The sequence below is a fragment of the Berghia stephanieae genome, chromosome 4 (assembly GCF_034508935.2).
Source record: "Berghia stephanieae isolate SIO BIC M18660-M18661 chromosome 4, UCSD_Bste_1.3, whole genome shotgun sequence".
NCBI lineage: Eukaryota > Metazoa > Mollusca > Gastropoda > Nudibranchia > Aeolidiidae > Berghia > Berghia stephanieae.
Window position 1 is genome coordinate 74,075,921 of NC_088363.1, and position 20,000 is coordinate 74,095,920.

A 20,000-nucleotide genomic window follows, 5' to 3' on the forward strand; every position below is an offset into this window, starting at 1 on the left:
AATAGAGTAATTCATATTATTGGCCCAGAGACGGAGCTGCCCGTTTCGCGCTGCATACCACATGACACGAAATGGAATACGAAAGACGAGCCACAAACACAAGTTTTACAGTTGAATGAAAAAAAGAAAAGAAAAAGAAAAAATAATAAAATACAGAAGAAAGGACGCTGTGCCGCTTGCCGTTTTTTTTGGGGTTTGATATGACGTCTGACGCTCAATCACTGCTGCTCCATAAGCCAGTACAATTCTTTCATCGCATTTTTCTTGATATTTCTTTTCCCCCCTTCTTTCTTATATTGTCCTCACTCCTCTTCCTCCACTTCTTTAAAACATCGTCCATTTATAACATAAAGACCCATTTATTTTTTCATACACTCTGAGTTGCCAATGTATGTCGTTTAATGAATTAATAAGGATCCATTCTATGTTTGTGGGTGAAAATACAACTGAATCTGGCTGGAGATATTAATCGTAAAAGTATTTCTAAAATTATATGTATGAACTTCGTTGGCTCAATAGTACTTGTGTCCTGACTTGTCAAAAACGTCAAGGAATATTAACTAGTTAACTGCCGCACTCTGGAAACAATTGTATTAAAAAATTTGGCCAGAAAAGCCCCAGGTTCCAGAGTTTTTGCCAAGATGAGGGTCATTAAAATCGATCGATATTCGAAGGCCGAGTTTTCTGGCCATAATGCGTGTTTTTTTTAACTGGAAGGAAATGTGGCTCGATATCTCCTGCTGTGGGAATAAATGAAAGATTGTGAAGCGCAATGAATATTGTCATCTCGGGAAAATGCGCTCTAGAAATTTTCATATATTTCATTTTAAAAAAAGGTCCAATATTTAAAAAATATCCATGACTGTCTTCTTTGTCAGGTCTTTATTCACTCCTGAATCAAATGGGGTAATGTGTGTAAAGTGTCATACATAAGAAACAAGCCGGAAATACTTAATGGTCAATGGTCGGATGACAAATGCGAGAAAAATAATCAATACTCAATACTTTTGGACAGCGGATAGGACTGAGAGTCAATACTAGAGATTGATGGCACTGGACGTTCGCCTCAACCCAGTTTTAATAAACGAACAGGAATACAGGGAATCGAAGAGTTCATATGTTTGGGCAGCTTGTTGCAGGTTCTGGCGGAGCTGAGAGAGACAGCTAAAAATGAAATCCTGCTGGGTCAGCGTGGAATGCTAATAATTAACTATGAGGAATTTCAGGAACCGATGGGTTCATATGTTTGGACAGAAATGTTTCTCGCACTGCCGGAGATGATAGAGACATCTATAGGTGCATTGGTAAAGAAGGGAACACATTTAAATGTCTGAACGGTGTTTGGAGAGCAGACGGTTGCAGTGCGAAAGTCAAGTTTGAAGTTCACCAAAGTTGTATTGTTTCGACACTTCTGTGTGGATTTGGGTGCTGGAGGATGGCGGCAGCGACGTGAGCAGACTGTCTGTTTTTCTCATACAAAGTGTCTCAGAAGGATCATGAAGATTTCATGGCCGAATAGAATAAAAAAAAATGAAAGTCTGCTCGATCAACGTGGAATGGAGGACAAGAAGGACAACTCCGTGAGAAGAGGATGGAGATGGATGGGACATGTTGTGAGAGGGGAAGAGGAAGACATGAGCAGAACTGCCCTGCACTGGACACCTGAGGGAGATTGAGGAAGAGGAAGGCCGCGGGAAACTTGGAGGAGAACAGTAGAAGGAGAGATGAGAGAGTTGGGGGTTGGGGTGGTGGGTGGGGATGGAGCTCCCTGAAGATGATGGATACGGACCAAGGAAGATGGAGGTCCTTTGTTGCTGCCCTCCAAGCCAACAGGCATAATGGACAGTAAGTAAGTAATGGCCGGATGGATGGCAATGATAAAATATTTCTGGTACGGGGTTGTTTCTTTGGGTATGGCACTTTATACCCATTGCCCCATTTGATTCAGGAGTCACAAATAGGGCAGTTGCGGAAATTTTAAGAATGTTGGGACAAAAGATGCTGCTGAATCTATGACTTGCACTGTATGGAAAGGAAATGTCGCTCCATATCTCCTGCTGTGGGAATAAATGAAAGATTGTGAAGCGCAATGGATATTGTCATCTCGAAAAAATGCGCTCTAGAAATTTTCATATATTTCATTTTAAAAAAAGGTCCAATATTTAAAAAATATCCATGACTGCCTTCTTAGTCATGTCCTTATTGACTCTTGAATCAAATGGGGTAATGTGTGTAATGTGTCATACCTAAGAAACAAGTCGGAAATACTCTATCTTTGTCATCCATTCGGTCATTGACCATATTTAACATTGCTTGACTTTTAAAAACCAGCTCATAGGCTTTAAAACCTTTAAATATTTTTCACAACAATTGGAATTAACATTATGAGACCGTTTTGAGGCGATGGATCACCTATATTGGAATCTGGCAATTGCATATGATGGGCTCCTCTTTTTGTGAGACTGTCCAAAGACTTGATACAAAAATACTACAAATGTCACTCTGGATATACCGCATAATGAACGTTTGAAATACTACCATCTTTAAAAATAGACGAAAAGAGGAGATCTTGTTCAAATGAACGGATCGAAGGTTGACTGAAGTGAAGAATGTATCGATAAAGATAAGAGAAGTTAGTTTGAAATAATGGTTTGGACATTTTAAGAAACGAGAGAGGAAGAACGTGGGAAAGAAAGCATTAGATGTACATTTGGCGGGAAAAGAGGGGACCGAAGACTAGATGGATGAATAGGGTAAAGGACGATATGAAAGAACTGGACCTCGATCGAGATGCATGGAGATGTGGCATTAATTATGGCAACCCTGCAAAGTGTGGGATAAGCTGAAAGAAGAAGAAGAAGAAAAAGAAGAAGAAGAAAACGAAGAAGAAGAAGAAGAAGAAGAAGAAGATAATACACTGTAGCGTAAATAATAATAATAATGATAATAATAATAATAATAATAATAATAATAATAATAATAATAATAATAATAATAATAATAATAATAAATAAAAATAATAATAATAACCATATTTCTATAGCGCCTTTCGTCAAAACTTCAAGGCGCTTAAAAACAGCAAGACTTTGTTTACCCAGAATACAATAACACTGTGGGACCAAATCAAGCAATATCAAAACAATACTTACTTATTTAATCCTCCTCGGGCCTTGAGACATCTCCATTTTTTGCGATCGACTGCTTTTGCGGTGGCTGTATTCCAGGACAGGCCTGCTTCCTTTAATTCTTTCTCCATGGTCCTTTCGCCAGGTTTCTTTGGGTCTTCCCGGCTTTCTCTTCCCATCTGCTGTCTTGGGAAGTGACCCTTTTTCCATTCTGGCCACATGACCCAGTCAACGCCATCTTCTTCTTTTTATTTGGCTTTCAATGCTAGTGCAGTCAGCTTTCTTTAATAAATCCACTGTTTTTTTTGTAGGCCAAAATAAATTAAATATTCTTTTTAGACACTTGTTCTGAAAGGTTTCTAGTTTCTGTGTTAAGGAGGATGTCATTTTCCAGCTTTCACTTCCACATAGCAGTACACTTAAAACATTGCTCTTGTATATTTTCAGCTAAGTCTTTCTCATAATTTGCTTTGATTTCCAAAAGTTTTTCAGCATGCCGAGAGTCTGGTTTGCCTTTTGAATTTTGTGCTTGATATCGTGTTCTGCATTTCCGTCGTATGTTATTTTGGATCCAAGGTAGGGGGGAGGAGGATTTAGCGTTCAAGGGATTTAGTTTGATAGATTTTCTTCGGTTAATGAGCTCCCATGACCTTGCTGATATCCAAGTCTCTGTATTGGATTCATTGTGTCCTAAGTGTTCAGTGGCACTTTCCTGCATGACGTGGTTGAACTCTTGGATTGTCATGCTTGTAATATCTTGTATTGTACTGAATTTGTTTCTTACTGAGATATTGAACTGGTTCTGTATATCTGGGATTTTCAATTTATCTGTGTTGAAACGTTTCTTCTTCTGTTCTACAATTTTTGTTTTCGTCAATTTTGTAGAGATTTTGGCTGTGACAAGATGGTGGGCACTTCCAATGTAGAATTCTTCTTTGTTTTCTTCATCTGCATCCTCTGTAGGTACGTAACATGTGAGGATTGAGAGTTTGGTGTATTTTGAGCTGTGTCTAGTTTTAAAATTCTATCACTTATTGGTTTCCATTCTAACAGTGATTTGTTGTTTTGCCTGGCTGTCAAGAGGAAAACGCCATCTCTGTGTTGGTCATCCTTTCGTCCTGACCAAACGATCAGGTTGCCATTAGGGAGTTGGCGCTTCCCAGCTCCTGTCCATCTTGCCTCTGATATGCCCAGCAAATCGATCTTGTAGTTCAACATCTCAAGCTGGACTTGTGCTAGTTTTCCTGTTTAATATAGGACCCTAACATTCCAGCACGAGACATTGAGCTTGCGTTTTGGTGACAACAGATCTGCAATCTGGTTGGGGGCGTCCTTTTGGGCTTTGACCTCCAACCGTCATGAAGCCAATATTCTGGTCCGCTTCTCTGCTGCCGCCGGTTCTGGATTTACGTCTGGTTTCTGTTTCTGAAACAGTTTTTTTATAAGGTGGGTTGTTAACCCTACGCTCAATCCCCATTTCTGGAGAGCCGGTGGATTACTCTTCTTCTGATCTCTCTCCTTTTCTCTCTTATTGGAGGTCCGAGGTTCGAGATACGCAAGCCCTCCCACCACGCCAGGTGATAATCCGTCGGGAGGGAATCAAAACAATAAGAGCATGAAAAAAAAAAGAAAAAAAAAACATCATTAAGTAAGTCACACAAAATACATTTAGAAATTCAATCAAGTATATCTAAGTATTTAGTAAAAAGATATGTTTCTTGGCGTTTAAAAATATCTAGATCTATAGGGCGCGAAACTCTTATTGACTGAGGGAAATCATTTCATATTGTGGGTCCGAATTACATAAGAGACCTATCACCAACGTATTTAAGTTTATTTTTTGGAGATGCTAAATATTATAGTCGTGGGATCTAGGATTTCTCAGAGGTACGTACGGCTGGAGTATGTGTTGAATGTAGAAAGGGCCAGAAGCTTAAAAGATTTAAAAAAACAAACAAACAAACAAACAAACAAACAAACAAAACAACAATAAGAAAACCCCACAAAAAATACCAAAACAAAAACAAACCAAAGAACAACAACAAGAACACCCCCTCAAACAAAAACAAAAGCAAAAACAACCAACATAAAAAATGAAAAACAATGACAAAAAACAAAACAATACAAAAACAAACACAACCCCTCCCAAAAACAAACAAACAAACAAACAAAAAAAAACAGTAGAAAACCAGCCTCTACTTCCCAAACAAACCCAGCAAACAAACAAAAGTCAAAACAAAATAAAATGCAAACTGGATTTCAAATGTGATAGATATTATTCCATGTAACATTTTGTAAATTATTTTCTTAGGTATAAAATCTAAAACCCGATTCACGAATAAAGGTGGTCTATACGCACTGAAAGAAGATGGAGATTGTCACAAAACGCTTGTTGCCCGTGCTAGGTGAGCAATGATGCTTGTTTCCTGTTATGTTACCTTTGCGTGTCCGGTTATTTCGCCTTAAGTATTCAGTGTTGCTTTTTTTGTTTGTTTTCTTTTGTTGGAAAAACATCGTTGATGAATATTAAATAGTCACCTTAAGGACATTAGGATAGAGTGGCGCCGTTATGGGAGATAGAGAGATAGCGTGGCAGGGAAACTAGTCCCGTGACTGTTAAGTAAAAAAGTTTTCTTTAGTCCCGTAACTATTGTATAAGAAAGTTTTCTTAAAAGTTCCGGAAACCGGGTAGTTCGTTATCGGACTTTGGTGGAAACCTGACACTTTTGAGAATTGACTAAATAATAGAATGTCTTGACTGATCCTGAGTTACGTTAATTTATTGTCTATGACCATGGGTTGGGTAGACGAAGTTTTATTATATAGAAGAGAGTTTTACCAATTTTAGTCAGTCCATCACGATAGCCGGAACAGAGCAGAGACATGCTAGGTCCTCTCTGAGACTCACACAAGTTATTCCATTTTGAAGAAATTCACTTGGCTTGGAAATTAATATTAACTTTGTATATTAACCGCCAGTGAAATTTCGTTATTTGACGGCTCTATTAATGAATAGAGTCGGTTAGCCCCGGCTATAAACCAGACGTGATACCAGTAACATTTGTTTATTATCTTGAAAAACATTTTGGTTCCCTATTTATCGGGAAAACAATTTAAATAAAAAAACATTTCCAACCTGGACTTAAAATAAAGTGAAATTAACAATTGAAAGAACTTGTGACAGAAAAAGTGAACTGTGAACATGTTTGGACTCCTATAGATATAATAATACCGAAAGACTTAGATAATGTGGTCAAGAATATCATCTTCACCTTCATCATCATTCACCATTCATTGCATGTCTGCTTATTACGTAAGGTAAGGGGCCCCAACCTGTAGAATATTATTTGCATCATCACCATCATGCATCACCATCATTTTTGATATTTTGATATTTGATATATGTTGTCACACTCATAATTTGAATATTATTCTTTCTTTCCTTTTATTTTTCTTTAGATTTGTAATAAACAGTTATAAAATTATAATTCAATTGTCTTGCGATGTGCATTTAGTTTTATGTGTCGTGTGGAACCACCTTTAATGTCTCAAACCTGGGGTAAATAGCCACCGTACCCTGGCTTTGGGATCGTCACGTAGGTCAGTACCTTTGCCTGCACCTACATTGTGACATATTTTGGTGGCAGCGGGGGGATGGTTCCTCCTTCACAGACTGGCACTTTGACAATTTTAATATATTTTATATCTGAACTAATCATCATATGTTATAAGTTCATATAAAGTTGATTCAAAGAAATTAATTTCGTTTGAAAAGTAGTTAAAGATTGGGCCGGGCTAACGTAATTTTTAAAAACGGATACTGATATAAACGTCAGAGTAATTTCAAGGCTGTAACTGATTGTTGTAACATTGTTACTGGATGGACTCACACCATTAGGTGTTTTACATGAGAGAGGGGTAGATAGACCCATAACATTATAGATCACGTTTATCACGGAGGTACTTGATTGTGGCAGCCAGGGTCAGTCTAGGACTTTGTTCAAGTGTCATCCGACTGAAAGTGATAGGACCCTAGAATCCCATCCAAGGGATGGGGTCAGAAAAGTTGTTTAAAGCGTTTTAACGTGCGATAAGGTGCCGGCAATTTTTATTCTTATTGTATGGTTGGAAGCTTTCACTTTTGATTGTTAATTTGCTACAAAAGCAATAACATAATTACTGTTGCGGGCTACGAGCTAATTGTAATTGAGAGTCTAAGAGACTGCTCAATATGGTAATTTTGTAAACGTCGACATGTACTTTACAATTTTAAGAATATTGTGTTACGGGCTCTAAGCCGATGTTTGTTGAAAGTCATTTGGGCTTTCGCAATTTAATGTGAGTGGTAAATCGATCAGGATTTACATTTTATTTGCAACAGTTAAAACGAGAGGCATAAGCGTCATTGGGTAGTGAGCTAAATGCGAATTATTGTTGAGTGTGAAACTCGTGAATGTACCCTGTTATCACTGATTTAATTTTGTCAACATTGGTAGAAAGGATAATTTAACGCTACGTTGCAGTCTTATACTTTTGTTGATAAAATCGGTTGTGCTTAAAGTTAAGCCGGGCACAGTGGATGAGCATAGCGTTTAACCACTGGGGCGTGACCACAGTAAGATTTCGTGTATGAGAGGCACGAATAGTCGAGTTATTATAAAAAGAAGGTCGTGTTGATAAATATTGGATGAAATTGTCTCAAGTATTGACATTGAAATATTAATGAAATTAAGAATCGAGGCGTTGTCATATTGAATGTATCTTATTTGCAGTTCGCAATAATATATAATTTTTGTTACATACTGCTCTTTGCCTTAAAAGTCATATCAGCTTGCAGAAATTTGGTTGTATTCACTTTGCGGTGGTTTTATATTGCGGTGTTGTCATCTGCGCTATTGTGTTGACCTATTGAAGCATTCTAGCTGTTTTCATTATCATTGTTTTAATTGTCTTATCGATAACTAAGTAACAAACAAAAAAATTTAATCATGTCTGATGTGGAGAAGTTGATTAAAGTAGGAGAAAAGCTTGGATTTTCTGGCCAAGAGTTAAATGATTGGGTGACAAAACAGTTGGCAGACCAAGATAGGGTGCGCCAAGAAGAGTTGGAGAAGTTGAAACTGGAGAGGGAGAAACTGCGCCAGCAACAACAACTTGTAGAAACGGAGCTGGAACTACAGAAATTAAGAACGGATCGTGATGACAGCTCGCCATCTCCTAGGTCTCCCTCAGTGTCAGAAAGTATTCGTCAAGCAAGGCCAGCGCCAGTCAAGAGTCCCAGGCTTCCATGCTTCAATGACAAGTCAGACATGATTGACAGTTACCTGCTAAGATTTGAGAGATATGCGACGGTTAATGAATGGCCAGAGACGGACTGGGCTATTCATCTCTCCGCCTTGCTACAAGGAAAAGCATTGGAAGTTTATACGAGACTTGATGAAGATGAGGCGATGAATTATCAGAAAGTTAGGGATGCTCTGCTGAAGCGTTATAACTTGACGAAAGATGGCTTTCAAGAAAAGTTCAGGAAGAGTAGGCCAGAGGCAGGAGAAAGCATTGGTCAGTTTAGAACACGAATCCAGTCCTATCTTGAGAAATGGATACAGTTTGTCAGAGAAGGACAAGAATGTGTCTACCGATCTGATGGACTTATTCATGATGGAACAACTGATGAATTCGTGTAACAAGGACTTGCTCATGTTTGTTAAAGAAAGAAAGCCTAGCACAGCCGATGATTTGGTGGATCAAATAGAAAAGTATGTTTGTGCTCATGGTGCAGCAGGGGCGTATGTGAAGTCTATTTTCGATAGAAAAGCAGAACAACCTGCAGTCACCACGCAATATGCTGTCAACAGGACACCACTTACAAACAAGGACAGACCATCACAATTACAATGTCATCACTGCAGGAAATTTGGCCACAAAGCTCGGGACTGCAGGTCTCAGCGTGCGCTAGCTATCGGTAGTGGATGTAAGTTTTGTGGATTAAAAAACCATCATGAAAATGATTGTTGGCTACAACAAAGGATGGCGAGGGACAAAGTCAGGAGCACTGAAGCCCAGAAGAATCCGCAGATTCAGAAGAAATCGCAACCAAACGGTGCAAGTTATAATATAACAGATCCCAATCACTGTATAACCACAATTTGCGAAGGATACGTGGAAGCGCAAAAGATGCCAACTCGGAAAGGCTATCTAAATGGCGAAAAGGTGACGGTCCTACGCGACAGTGGCTGCAGCACTGTTGTTATAAAGAAGGGTTTGAGCAAAATTGTACCAGGGAAAGAGGATTATATGAAAATCAGCCTAGCAGATGGAACGTCCGTACAAGCACCATTGACAAAGGCTTACCTCGACTGTCCTTACTATACAGGAGAAATTGAAGCCGTCGAGATGGAATCCCCTTTGTATGATGTAATCTTGGGTAATATCCCAGGTGCTAAGTGTCCGGGTATTAAATGTGATGAGCAAATGATGGCTGTGGAGACACGAAGTCAGAAGCAGAAAGTAATCAAAGCATTGCGGACTCCAGCATCACTAGATATCGGGGTCACTGTTAAGGACCTAATCGACAAACAGGGAAAGGATGAGACTCTAACAGTTTGCAGAAAGTTGGCGGAAAATAGCGAACGTAGACACAGTGGTCGAAACAACACTACGTGGTTTGGTTTCGATAAAGATGTACTTTGCCGCTTTTTCCAGTCACCAACAAAATACCATGGAGATGTATGTAGGCAGGTAGTTGTTCCAGAGGAACTGAGAGAGACGGTAATGAGGCTGGCCCACGAGAGCATCATGGCTGGTCATCTCGCATCTAAGAAAACGAGTGATAGGATCTTGTTAGAGTTCTATTGGCCTAATCTTTGGGATGACGTGAATAGATTCTGTCGATCATGTGACACGTGCCAAAGGAGCGCACCCAAGGGTCAGACAACCAAAGTGCCTCTATCAAAGGTGCCTCTTATTGATGAGCCATTTAGTCGTGTTGCAGTGGACATCATTGGGCCCGTCATACCATCTTCAGACAGAGGAAATCGGTACATCCTTACTCTAATGGATTATTGCACACGATTTCCAGAGGCGGTGCCATTAAAGTCAATAGACACAGAACACGTGGCTGAGGCATTAGTCGATATTTTTAGCCGTACTGGAGTGCCTAGGGAAATGCTACATGACAATGGAACTCAGTTTACTTCTGACATGATGAATGAAGTTTGTCGCCTTCTCTCCATGAAACAGCTCACCACATCACCGTACCATCCGCAATGTAATGGTTTAGTTGAGAGGATGAATGGAACTCTCAAAGGAATGTTAAAGCGACTCGCCAATGACAGACCAAAAGACTGGGACAGATACATCAACGCCGCTCGCTTCGCTTATAGAGAGGTACCGCAGGAGTCTCTTGGATTTTCGCCATTTGAACTTCTATACGCACGACCTGTGAGGGGCCCTATGACAATACTCCGAGAACTTTGGACAGGTAACATCACGGATGAGGAAGTAAAGACAACCTATCAATACGTGGTGGACCTGCGCGCAAAGATGGAGAAGGTTATTGAGGTCGCCCACGACAACCTGAGAAAAGCCTCGGGACGATACAAATCACACTTCGACCGGAAGGCTAAAGCAAGAACGTTTGATAAAGGAGAAAAAGTGTTGCTCCTTTTGCCTACGGAAGCAAACAAGCTTCAACTGAAGTGGACGGGACCATTTACGGTCATTAAAAGGATAGGCGACAACAATTACACCATTGATATGGGTAAATATCAGAAGACCTATCATGCCAATATGCTGAAAAAGTATTGGGAACGGGAGTCTCCTGAATCGCCTACACAAGACATCGGAATACATGGAGTAGCTACAACTACAGTGATTGATGCGCTGGAGGACGCTGAAGACCAGTTCGATTATTGCGTATCGAGAATAGAGCCTCAACTGAAAGCGTTTGAGAAACTAAAAGCTGTGTTAACATCGGAGCCTGTCTTGTGCTTGCCAGACTTTAACAAGCAATTTATTTTAGGGACCGATGCATCAAACACAGGTCTAGGCGCTATATTAATGCAGGAACATGAGGGCGAAAAGAAGCCAGTATTGTATTTGAGTCGGAAACTTCTGGCAAGAGAACAGAATTACAGTGTCGTGGAGAAGGAATGCTTAGCTCTCGTATGGTCTGTGAAGACTTTGAGCTCATATCTAATTGGAAGAGGGTTCATTGTGGAGACCGATCATGCTCCACTATTATATCTGAATAGGGCAAAATCGGAAAATGGTAGACTAATGAGATGGGCTCTGTTGCTCAATCAGTTTAGATTTAATCTAAGAGCTGTAAAAGGTTCAGAAAATCATGGTCCAGACTTCCTTTCTAGAGTCTGATCAAGCGGTTTTGTTAAAGATGGACCAAAGTCAGATGGACTTAGTTCTTGAAGAGGGAGAGAATGTCACAAAACGCTTGTTGCCCGTGCTAGGTGAGCAATGATGCTTGTTTCCTGTTATGTTACCTTTGCGTGTCCGGTTATTTCGCCTTAAGTATTCAGTGTTGCTTTTTTTGTTTGTTTTCTTTTGTTGGAAAAACATCGTTGATGAATATTAAATAGTCACCTTAAGGACATTAGGATAGAGTGGCGCCGTTATGGGAGATAGAGAGATAGCGTGGCAGGGAAACTAGTCCCGTGACTGTTAAGTAAAAAAGTTTTCTTTAGTCCCGTAACTATTGTATAAGAAAGTTTTCTTAAAAGTTCCGGAAACCGGGTAGTTCGTTATCGGACTTTGGTGGAAACCTGACACTTTTGAGAATTGACTAAATAATAGAATGTCTTGACTGATCCTGAGTTACGTTAATTTATTGTCTATGACCATGGGTTGGGTAGACGAAGTTTTATTATATAGAAGAGAGTTTTACCAATTTTAGTCAGTCCATCACGATAGCCGGAACAGAGCAGAGACATGCTAGGTCCTCTCTGAGACTCACACAAGTTATTCCATTTTGAAGAAATTCACTTGGCTTGGAAATTAATATTAACTTTGTATATTAACCGCCAGTGAAATTTCGTTATTTGACGGCTCTATTAATGAATAGAGTCGGTTAGCCCCGGCTATAAACCAGACGTGATACCAGTAACATTTGTTTATTATCTTGAAAAACATTTTGGTTCCCTATTTATCGGGAAAACAATTTAAATAAAAAAACATTTCCAACCTGGACTTAAAATAAAGTGAAATTAACAATTGAAAGAACTTGTGACAGAAAAAGTGAACTGTGAACATGTTTGGACTCCTATAGATATAATAATACCGAAAGACTTAGATAATGTGGTCAAGAATATCATCTTCACCTTCATCATCATTCACCATTCATTGCATGTCTGCTTATTACGTAAGGTAAGGGGCCCCAACCTGTAGAATATTATTTGCATCATCACCATCATGCATCACCATCATTTTTGATATTTTGATATTTGATATATGTTGTCACACTTATAATTTGAATATTATTCTTTCTTTCCTTTTATTTTTCTTTAGATTTGTAATAAACAGTTATAAAATTATAATTCAATTGTCTTGCGATGTGCATTTAGTTTTATGTGTCGTGTGGAACCACCTTTAATGTCTCAAACCTGGGGTAAATAGCCACCGTACCCTGGCTTTGGGATCGTCACGTAGGTCAGTACCTTTGCCTGCACCTACATTGTGACAGAGATGGATTGGCCATGTTTGTCGGATGAAGGAGGGAGCTATCCAGAAAACAGCGCTCAGATGGACACCACATGGTAATCGTAATAGGAGAAGACCACTGGAAACTTGGGGAAGATCGGTGGAAAGAGAGATGACATCCTTCGGTTGAACCTGGGGTGAGGTCCGGAAGCTCACAGAAGACAGAAGTCACTGGGGCTCCTTACTGTCGAACTTATGTGTTTATGAAAAACCAAAGAGGAGTGAGTAAGTAAATAAGTATTACGAACTGACTGAGGGTTAAGGGGGCATCGTGCAAAGATGCCGAGAGAGAGAGAGAGACAGAGAGAGAGAGAGAGAGAGAGACAGAGAGAGAGAGAGAGAGAGAGAGAGAGAGAGAGAGAGAGAGCAGCTCACTATCGTGTCCGCTGAAGGAACGAAAAGCATAAGAAAGAACATAATATGAACTACTATACATGCCGTTACAATAGAAGGGATGTAATGTAACATTTTCGTGGTGAGAGAGGAATGGTGCAGTAATTACATGTTAAACCCAGCCGCCCTTATTTTCGCCAAGTTTTGAAACTACTTTTATTTATAAATAGAAAAGATAGAACATTTTAAATATTTGTCATTCGTATCTCTTTGTTGTTTGGTTCTACATTATTGAAACAGTAACATTGCCTCCTTTTCATATATCGTGAAGATAATAATATAATACTTTGTAATTTGAAATTTTATATTGGATACATATTATATTTTCCTTTCAAACGCTCCAGAAGTTGGCAGCTCAATGTTCAACCCACCCCTCAACATATTAATTTCGTCACGGTAGACTGGGACGAGGACCGTAGCCGTTGCCGAGACGAAACGGTCCTGTGGGTACGTTCAACTCAACTTTCATCACGAGAAAAGAGAAACGCGGGAGATTCGTGGCTACAAATTGATTTTAACACCAAGTTCTGCGTACAAAATTTGTCTCCACAAAGAACTTTGAAACACCAATGATTTTGTTTGCTAAATCTCTGAACCATTTCGCCTTCTTATTTGTTTTGTAATGAATGAAAAATAAATAAATGTAAAAACAAATACCCAATAAGAGGAGAGAGAGAGAGAGAGAGAGAGAGAGAGAGAGAGAGAGAGAGAGAGAGAGAGAGAGAGAGAGAGAGAGAGAGAGAGAGAGAGAGAGTGCGATCCACATACATATATACATTTTGTACTTCATTATAATCGAAGAGAAATAGAAATAATTGGCGGAATCACATAATATTGGTCCTTAATTGTTACATAGTGTCTATTTTATTCAAACAACATATTATTCTAAATTGTTGAAATAGGATCAAAGGTGTCAAAATGATATTATACCAAACTAGTATAATGTCATGTGGTCTACACAGGAAAATCAAGTAAAGATTATGAAACAATTTTGAAAGAAACTACTACAAAAATTACTTGTCAAAGACACGATTACAATTTTTCAGAGTAATAGATTCAAAAAGGTAAAACTAACGCTATTTAATTTCGTGACAACAGGAAGCTAGAAGATTTGTGTTAATATGTTTGAGCTCGAGAATGTTCTGTGGAAACAACTTTCGGATTCCAGAACATAGAAGAGCAAGAATTTCGTTATTCTTTTCCGATGACAATATTGATTTCATCATATTATGTGACTGATCGAATAAAAAAATGGCGTTATGTCGGTGTGAACTAGACATCTAGATGTTTACAATTGAATTCTAAGCGGTACTTATAAAATATGGAGGTTCCCGATAGCTCAGTTAGTAGAGAACTCGCTTCTCATGCAAAGGGACCAAAATCGATCCCTGGTGCAGTTGATATTTTTTTCTAACTCCCTCCCCCCTTGCCACCAAGAAGAAGGATTAATGATGTGACCCCGCTGCCAGACACGGAAATTTAGGTAGATTTGTTTTCTGTTTGTTAAACCTCTTTGTATTTATCATTAAAATGTGATGTTTTAAATTTACTTCAACCTGACATTACACATTACGCTTTGAATATGTAAGAACAAAACACATGACACGAAACCTTTTAGACCCAAAAGTCTTCTTCGGGCTACTTGAGGCGATTTGATCACTTCTGTATTATTTTTTGGGTATCAAGTTATTTACTTTTGTAACTTCAAGAGGTCTCTGGTCTTGAAACGTTGCCTTTTATGACAATGAAGATAACTTTTCGATCATGTATGTCTGCTGCCTTGCAGAGGAAGGGAGCAATCTATATATTCTCGCGAAAGATCTTTGGTCTTGAAGTTAAACTCTCTTGTTGCCTTCCATGTTCTCTACTACTGTAGGATTTTAAACAGACATCAGGAATTACATTGACTCAATGGCAGAATACTGAGCCTTGTACTAAGTTCCCTATTTTCGTCATAAATTATATGAAGAGTAGTTTTCCGAAAATCAAGTTAAATCGATTTTTCCACTTTTCAAAATGTTCTCTCTATGAGCTAAATTGAAACCCAAACTTTATTTTAAGAACCAATTGACACAAAAATGTTCATAAGTTGGTACAAGGTATACGTTTGACATTTATTTGAAATTTAATGATCGGCCAAAGAGAGATTCTAGGGAAATAATCCTCAATGTCTCAAAGTCAGAAAAACTGAAATAACACGTTTTGGAAAACCATTCTTAACCCAATTCTCCTTCGTAAGATAACTTATAATGTTGAATGGTTCAATTTGAAGGAATATAACGGCATTTCTTTCAAGGGTCATAATTTATTGACAGTTTTTAAGATGAACGAATCAGAAAGAAAATGTTATATTTATACGCATCATACGGATACTAACTATTTTGGGCAATGAAATTTTCTCAAACATAATATTTGTAAAAATATTCTTGAAATACTTTTTAACAGCGCCGCACAACACTGATACGAAATATTTCTCATAAACAACTTTTATTGAGTAATACGATTAGAGAGTAGCAGTGGTTGTCACCACGCCCACACACACACACACACACACACACACACACGCACACACACAAATGTATATATATATATATATATATATATATATATATACATATATGGACTGAAGAAAAAACAACTCACGTGCATCAGATAAAATAGTTTCACCTCTTCTATTTTTATTTAGTCTATTTATATGCTCTAAATGAATAAATTTAGCGAGCACTGTTTACATTACAGGATATCTAAATCTATGAATAGAAATGTATGATTATATTGATAACACGCAACTAAAAAAGTGATTTAAAAATAATACAAAGTAGGCCAATATTGTATATTTTTGATATGCAAAGGGAGGTAATTTGATTTTAGTTCTGCAAATCGTCAAAGTCATAAACTGTCTTGCAGTCGATTTTTTTCAAATAAGTTAACTATATTTTATGAGATGAATGTTACATTAGAATTACCAATAGATTGATGTATACTTTGTCACAAAATGATTACTTTGCAAGCTATTTTGATTTGATGCTAATTCATAGGTCACAAGCAATTCCTCTTTAGGTCAAGAGTAAGATTTTACGTTGCGTTACACGTATTAGGTGATCTGTAATTGTTTATGTACTACATCATCATCTCGGTCAAATATCGATATTTACCTGACCTATATTTTGATGAGAAAAGTAGGCGTTTTTAATATCATCCAGTCACTTCTATATTCACGGCCTGAAAATTAAAGGTCCCTTGATTCATGATTGCATGAATGGCTTATGTTTTCGTCTCGATTTGTGACAACGTGTATGTTGAAACTTAATCCTTTCATTGTGTGTTTGTCATGAATCTATAGAACCCCATCTCAGCCACAATAATTTTAATTTACAAGATATTTATTATCCAATTTTCGAATCCATGTGACAAATCAAGACCAAACAAATCTTCTTATCATGCGGAGTTTCGTCTTGATAACTAAATAATCATTCCTGCTGTGCGCCAGATTTGTCGTATGCAGACATCTTTGTCTAAAATAATTCTGCTTTTGACAAATCAAGTGCTCCGCCCATCAGATTATGGCATAAGGATAAGGAATACATTATTTGGACTGCTTAATCATTTTCGGTAATATTCAAGCAATTCACTGTAAATTGTTACAAATTTAATCGATGTTAAACGCAGTTAGTGACAAGATGGGTGATAAAACTATGGCTCAACGGAATGTACTCTCATGCCAATCCAACACCTGGTTATAGCTAGCCCTAAATGGATGCTGTAAGAGAGCCAGTACGAAAAGTGACTTCATCATGCGACATGTGATATACGAAGCTCTCTTCTGAGCAACATCATACAATCAGGATCTGTTTCAAAAACAACATTTATTATGCCTTCATTCTTTTAGCCATCAAACTAAATACGTAAAGCCAATCCATCCCCTCCCTACTACACTATGTCGCGCTTGCTTTCATGTGACAAATTAGGGAACTGGCATTGATTCAAGATAAACATTTGAAATGACGTTTATGAAACAGTGTCAGACAAAACAGCAAGTGAATACAAGTAACAACCACCCCTCCCCCTTTTCCAAACAAAAAAATTAGCCTGCTTCGACTCGGGATCGAACTTCAAACCTCCTGATTGCCCCTGCTTTGTCATAGTTTCATACACACCCTTCCAGACGTTTGGGTTGAACAAATGGAGCTAGGAGATAATGGAATGGAATGGAAATTAATTATGTGTCGCTTTGAGCATTGTGAAACCATGAAAATAAGATAAATAAAGTTCAATATTATGCAATCTTACCTAGTCTTATAAATAGGGTTAGGGGGCCAACATGGTTCCCTATAGCCCGTGTTAAATTTTTGTCAACGAGCACAGAATTACTGTCAAATCTAAAACTATAAGACTATTTTTTTACAGATTGATATACGAGCAACCTGTAAACGATTTTAAATTAGGGTAATTATATCACCGGTTGACTAACATAATTATTTAGAAAATCTGCTGAGTCATAATGATGGTAGCCATAATGACGTTGGGAATCGTTTTATGTTGCCAGGGGCAACAGGCTCAGCGGTACGGATTTTGCTTCGTACCCAAAAGGTACCGAGTTCAACTACCCGCCTCGTTGTGTGGTAAGACAAATTTCCCCTCGGGGATGAATAAAGGGAATTTTATTTTATTTTTTTTTAATTTACGCTCACCTACAGACTATTACCTGACTGATTATGATCGTTGATGGCACAAAAGATTCGTCTCGATCTATGTTAATTTCCACAACACAGTATCATAATAATGAAAAAAGATAAATGCCTGTTCGTAATAAAGCTCTTTATTTCTCCTCAAATATTGTGGGTTCTCCGCTATCAATTAAAAAATCTATTGTTTATACTGCAACTAACATCTGGTTCAAAACAGCTTTATTCGTATTTTTGTTTCACCATTTGTACAGCTGACCTGCTTTTTATGATTCAAGTTGTTCCATAATGATATTGGCGGTTTTATCATTGTGATAATAATGATGATGATGGTGATGATGATGATGATGATGATGATGATGATGATGATGATGATGATGATGATGATGATGAAAATGACAATCATAGTAGGTGATTTAATATAGATATATAGACTAACAAATGCACTTGATAATATAGGTGCATAAACGGTTTTTTTTGCTTATTCAAACAAAAACAGTCACTGGTTTCAAATTTATGTATTCAAACAAAAACAGTCACTGGTTTCAAATTTATGTAATTCAGATGTAATGTTAATATAGAAGGAACGAAGTTGACGTCACTTTGCTTTTTGTTACTATTTTAGACATATTGTAAGTGGTAAGTTCTCATTAAATTATATCAAACTGTAAAGGTTACACACAATTTTGTGTATTGATATGTTAAATTTGGATATTGTTAATATTTTACCTAAACGCCTAACATAATAAATTAGACAAAGATTCTTCATAACGAACAGTCTAGAACTGGAATTGTATAAAGCATGAGACTAAAAATTCATAGTCTTTTGGTGATTTCAAAATTCATAATGACCCACATGTTACGAATTTAAGATTTCTTTCTGTTACTGAAGAGAATGCATATTGTCTAGATCATTGGATGCTATGAAATGGATACATTAATTGGTGACCTTAAAGTGTCGCAGGATTTTAATAATATACATGCAACAAAGCTTTTGTTTTTACTTACTTGTAGAGAACCGCACTCTTTGTGGAGAAATAAAGGCTATTTCGAACATACACTCATCTATTTCACTTATTATACAACTGTATTGTGGAAATTAACATAGATCGATGGAATCTTTTGAGCCACCAACAATCAAAATCGATTCGGAAATAAAGTCTGTATGTGCGCGCAAATGAATTTGTCAATAGAGCGACCAGATATAGATTCCCAATGTCAAATGACCAATCATAATCTCCGAGTGAACGTCGACACCGTTTTTACGTTCTCTCGTGAGTGTGCGGAAGCAGACACGCTGTTTCTATGCTCTCATACAAGATCACGCAGACGCTACCTCTGTTTGTATAATAACGTAGTGTAATGTATGATGGCAATGTCAGATAATATAAAGATTAGTAAATAATTTAAACAATGCTCATTAAATCGACAAATAAGATTCTAACCAAACATTCATTAGATTAAAACTCATGTATTTCAGATATACTGTTAATATACCATACGACAAAAAAATCCGCATAATCGAATATTCTAGACCTAGAATTATATAAAGCATATGAGGCTAAAAATGCATTGTCTTTTGGTGGTTTCAAAATATTTATTGATCCAATGGTGTTATGGTCAAAGAGATAATTTTAATATTATCTCATCCTCTAACGTAATTTAATGGAGGGGGCGAAGTGGCCGAGTGGTTAAGGCATTGCACTATGAACCGGAAGGTCCCGGGTTCTGGCACTTTGGGTTTTTTTCCTTGGGGAAAATTATTAAACCCCAATTTGCTCACCTGGACAACATGGGTGATTCCTGTTGACATAAGACATCCTGTTTGATGGGTTATCTATATTCTTTCATGGAATGCTTAGGCGAAGGGATCTTAAGAGAAGGGCGTAAGTTTTAAAATTTTTAAACGTAATTTAGAGTTGTCCTCGACCTTTGGTCACGTGTCAATCACAGACATTGGTTTGAATGAATTTTAGTGCAGTCCTGTTTTAGTCCCGTGAGTGATAGCATCATCTTTTTTCTTCATCTCGTTTGTGTTTACCAGAAAATTCAAACAATAGTGAGAATGATCCGTTTGTGATTTATT

At 37.7% G+C, this 20,000-nt stretch overlaps 2 protein-coding genes across 2 annotated transcripts in view; one reads left to right on the forward strand and one right to left on the reverse strand.

Annotated features, from left to right (window-relative positions):
* Positions 1–49, reverse strand: part of LOC144971225 (uncharacterized) — a 23,798-nt gene extending 23,749 nt beyond the window's left edge. The window contains exon 1 of the mRNA XM_078911734.1: positions 1–49. The gene's annotated coding sequence lies outside the window, so the exon portion shown is untranslated.
* Positions 50–8,822: 8,773 nt separating this feature from the next.
* On the forward strand, positions 8,823–11,498 carry LOC144971845 (uncharacterized). The gene has a single exon (XM_078912920.1). It carries the CDS (start codon positions 8,823–8,825, stop codon positions 11,496–11,498), a length of 2,676 nt encoding a protein of 891 aa, XP_078769046.1.
* The last annotated feature ends 8,502 nt before the right edge of the window (positions 11,499–20,000 follow it).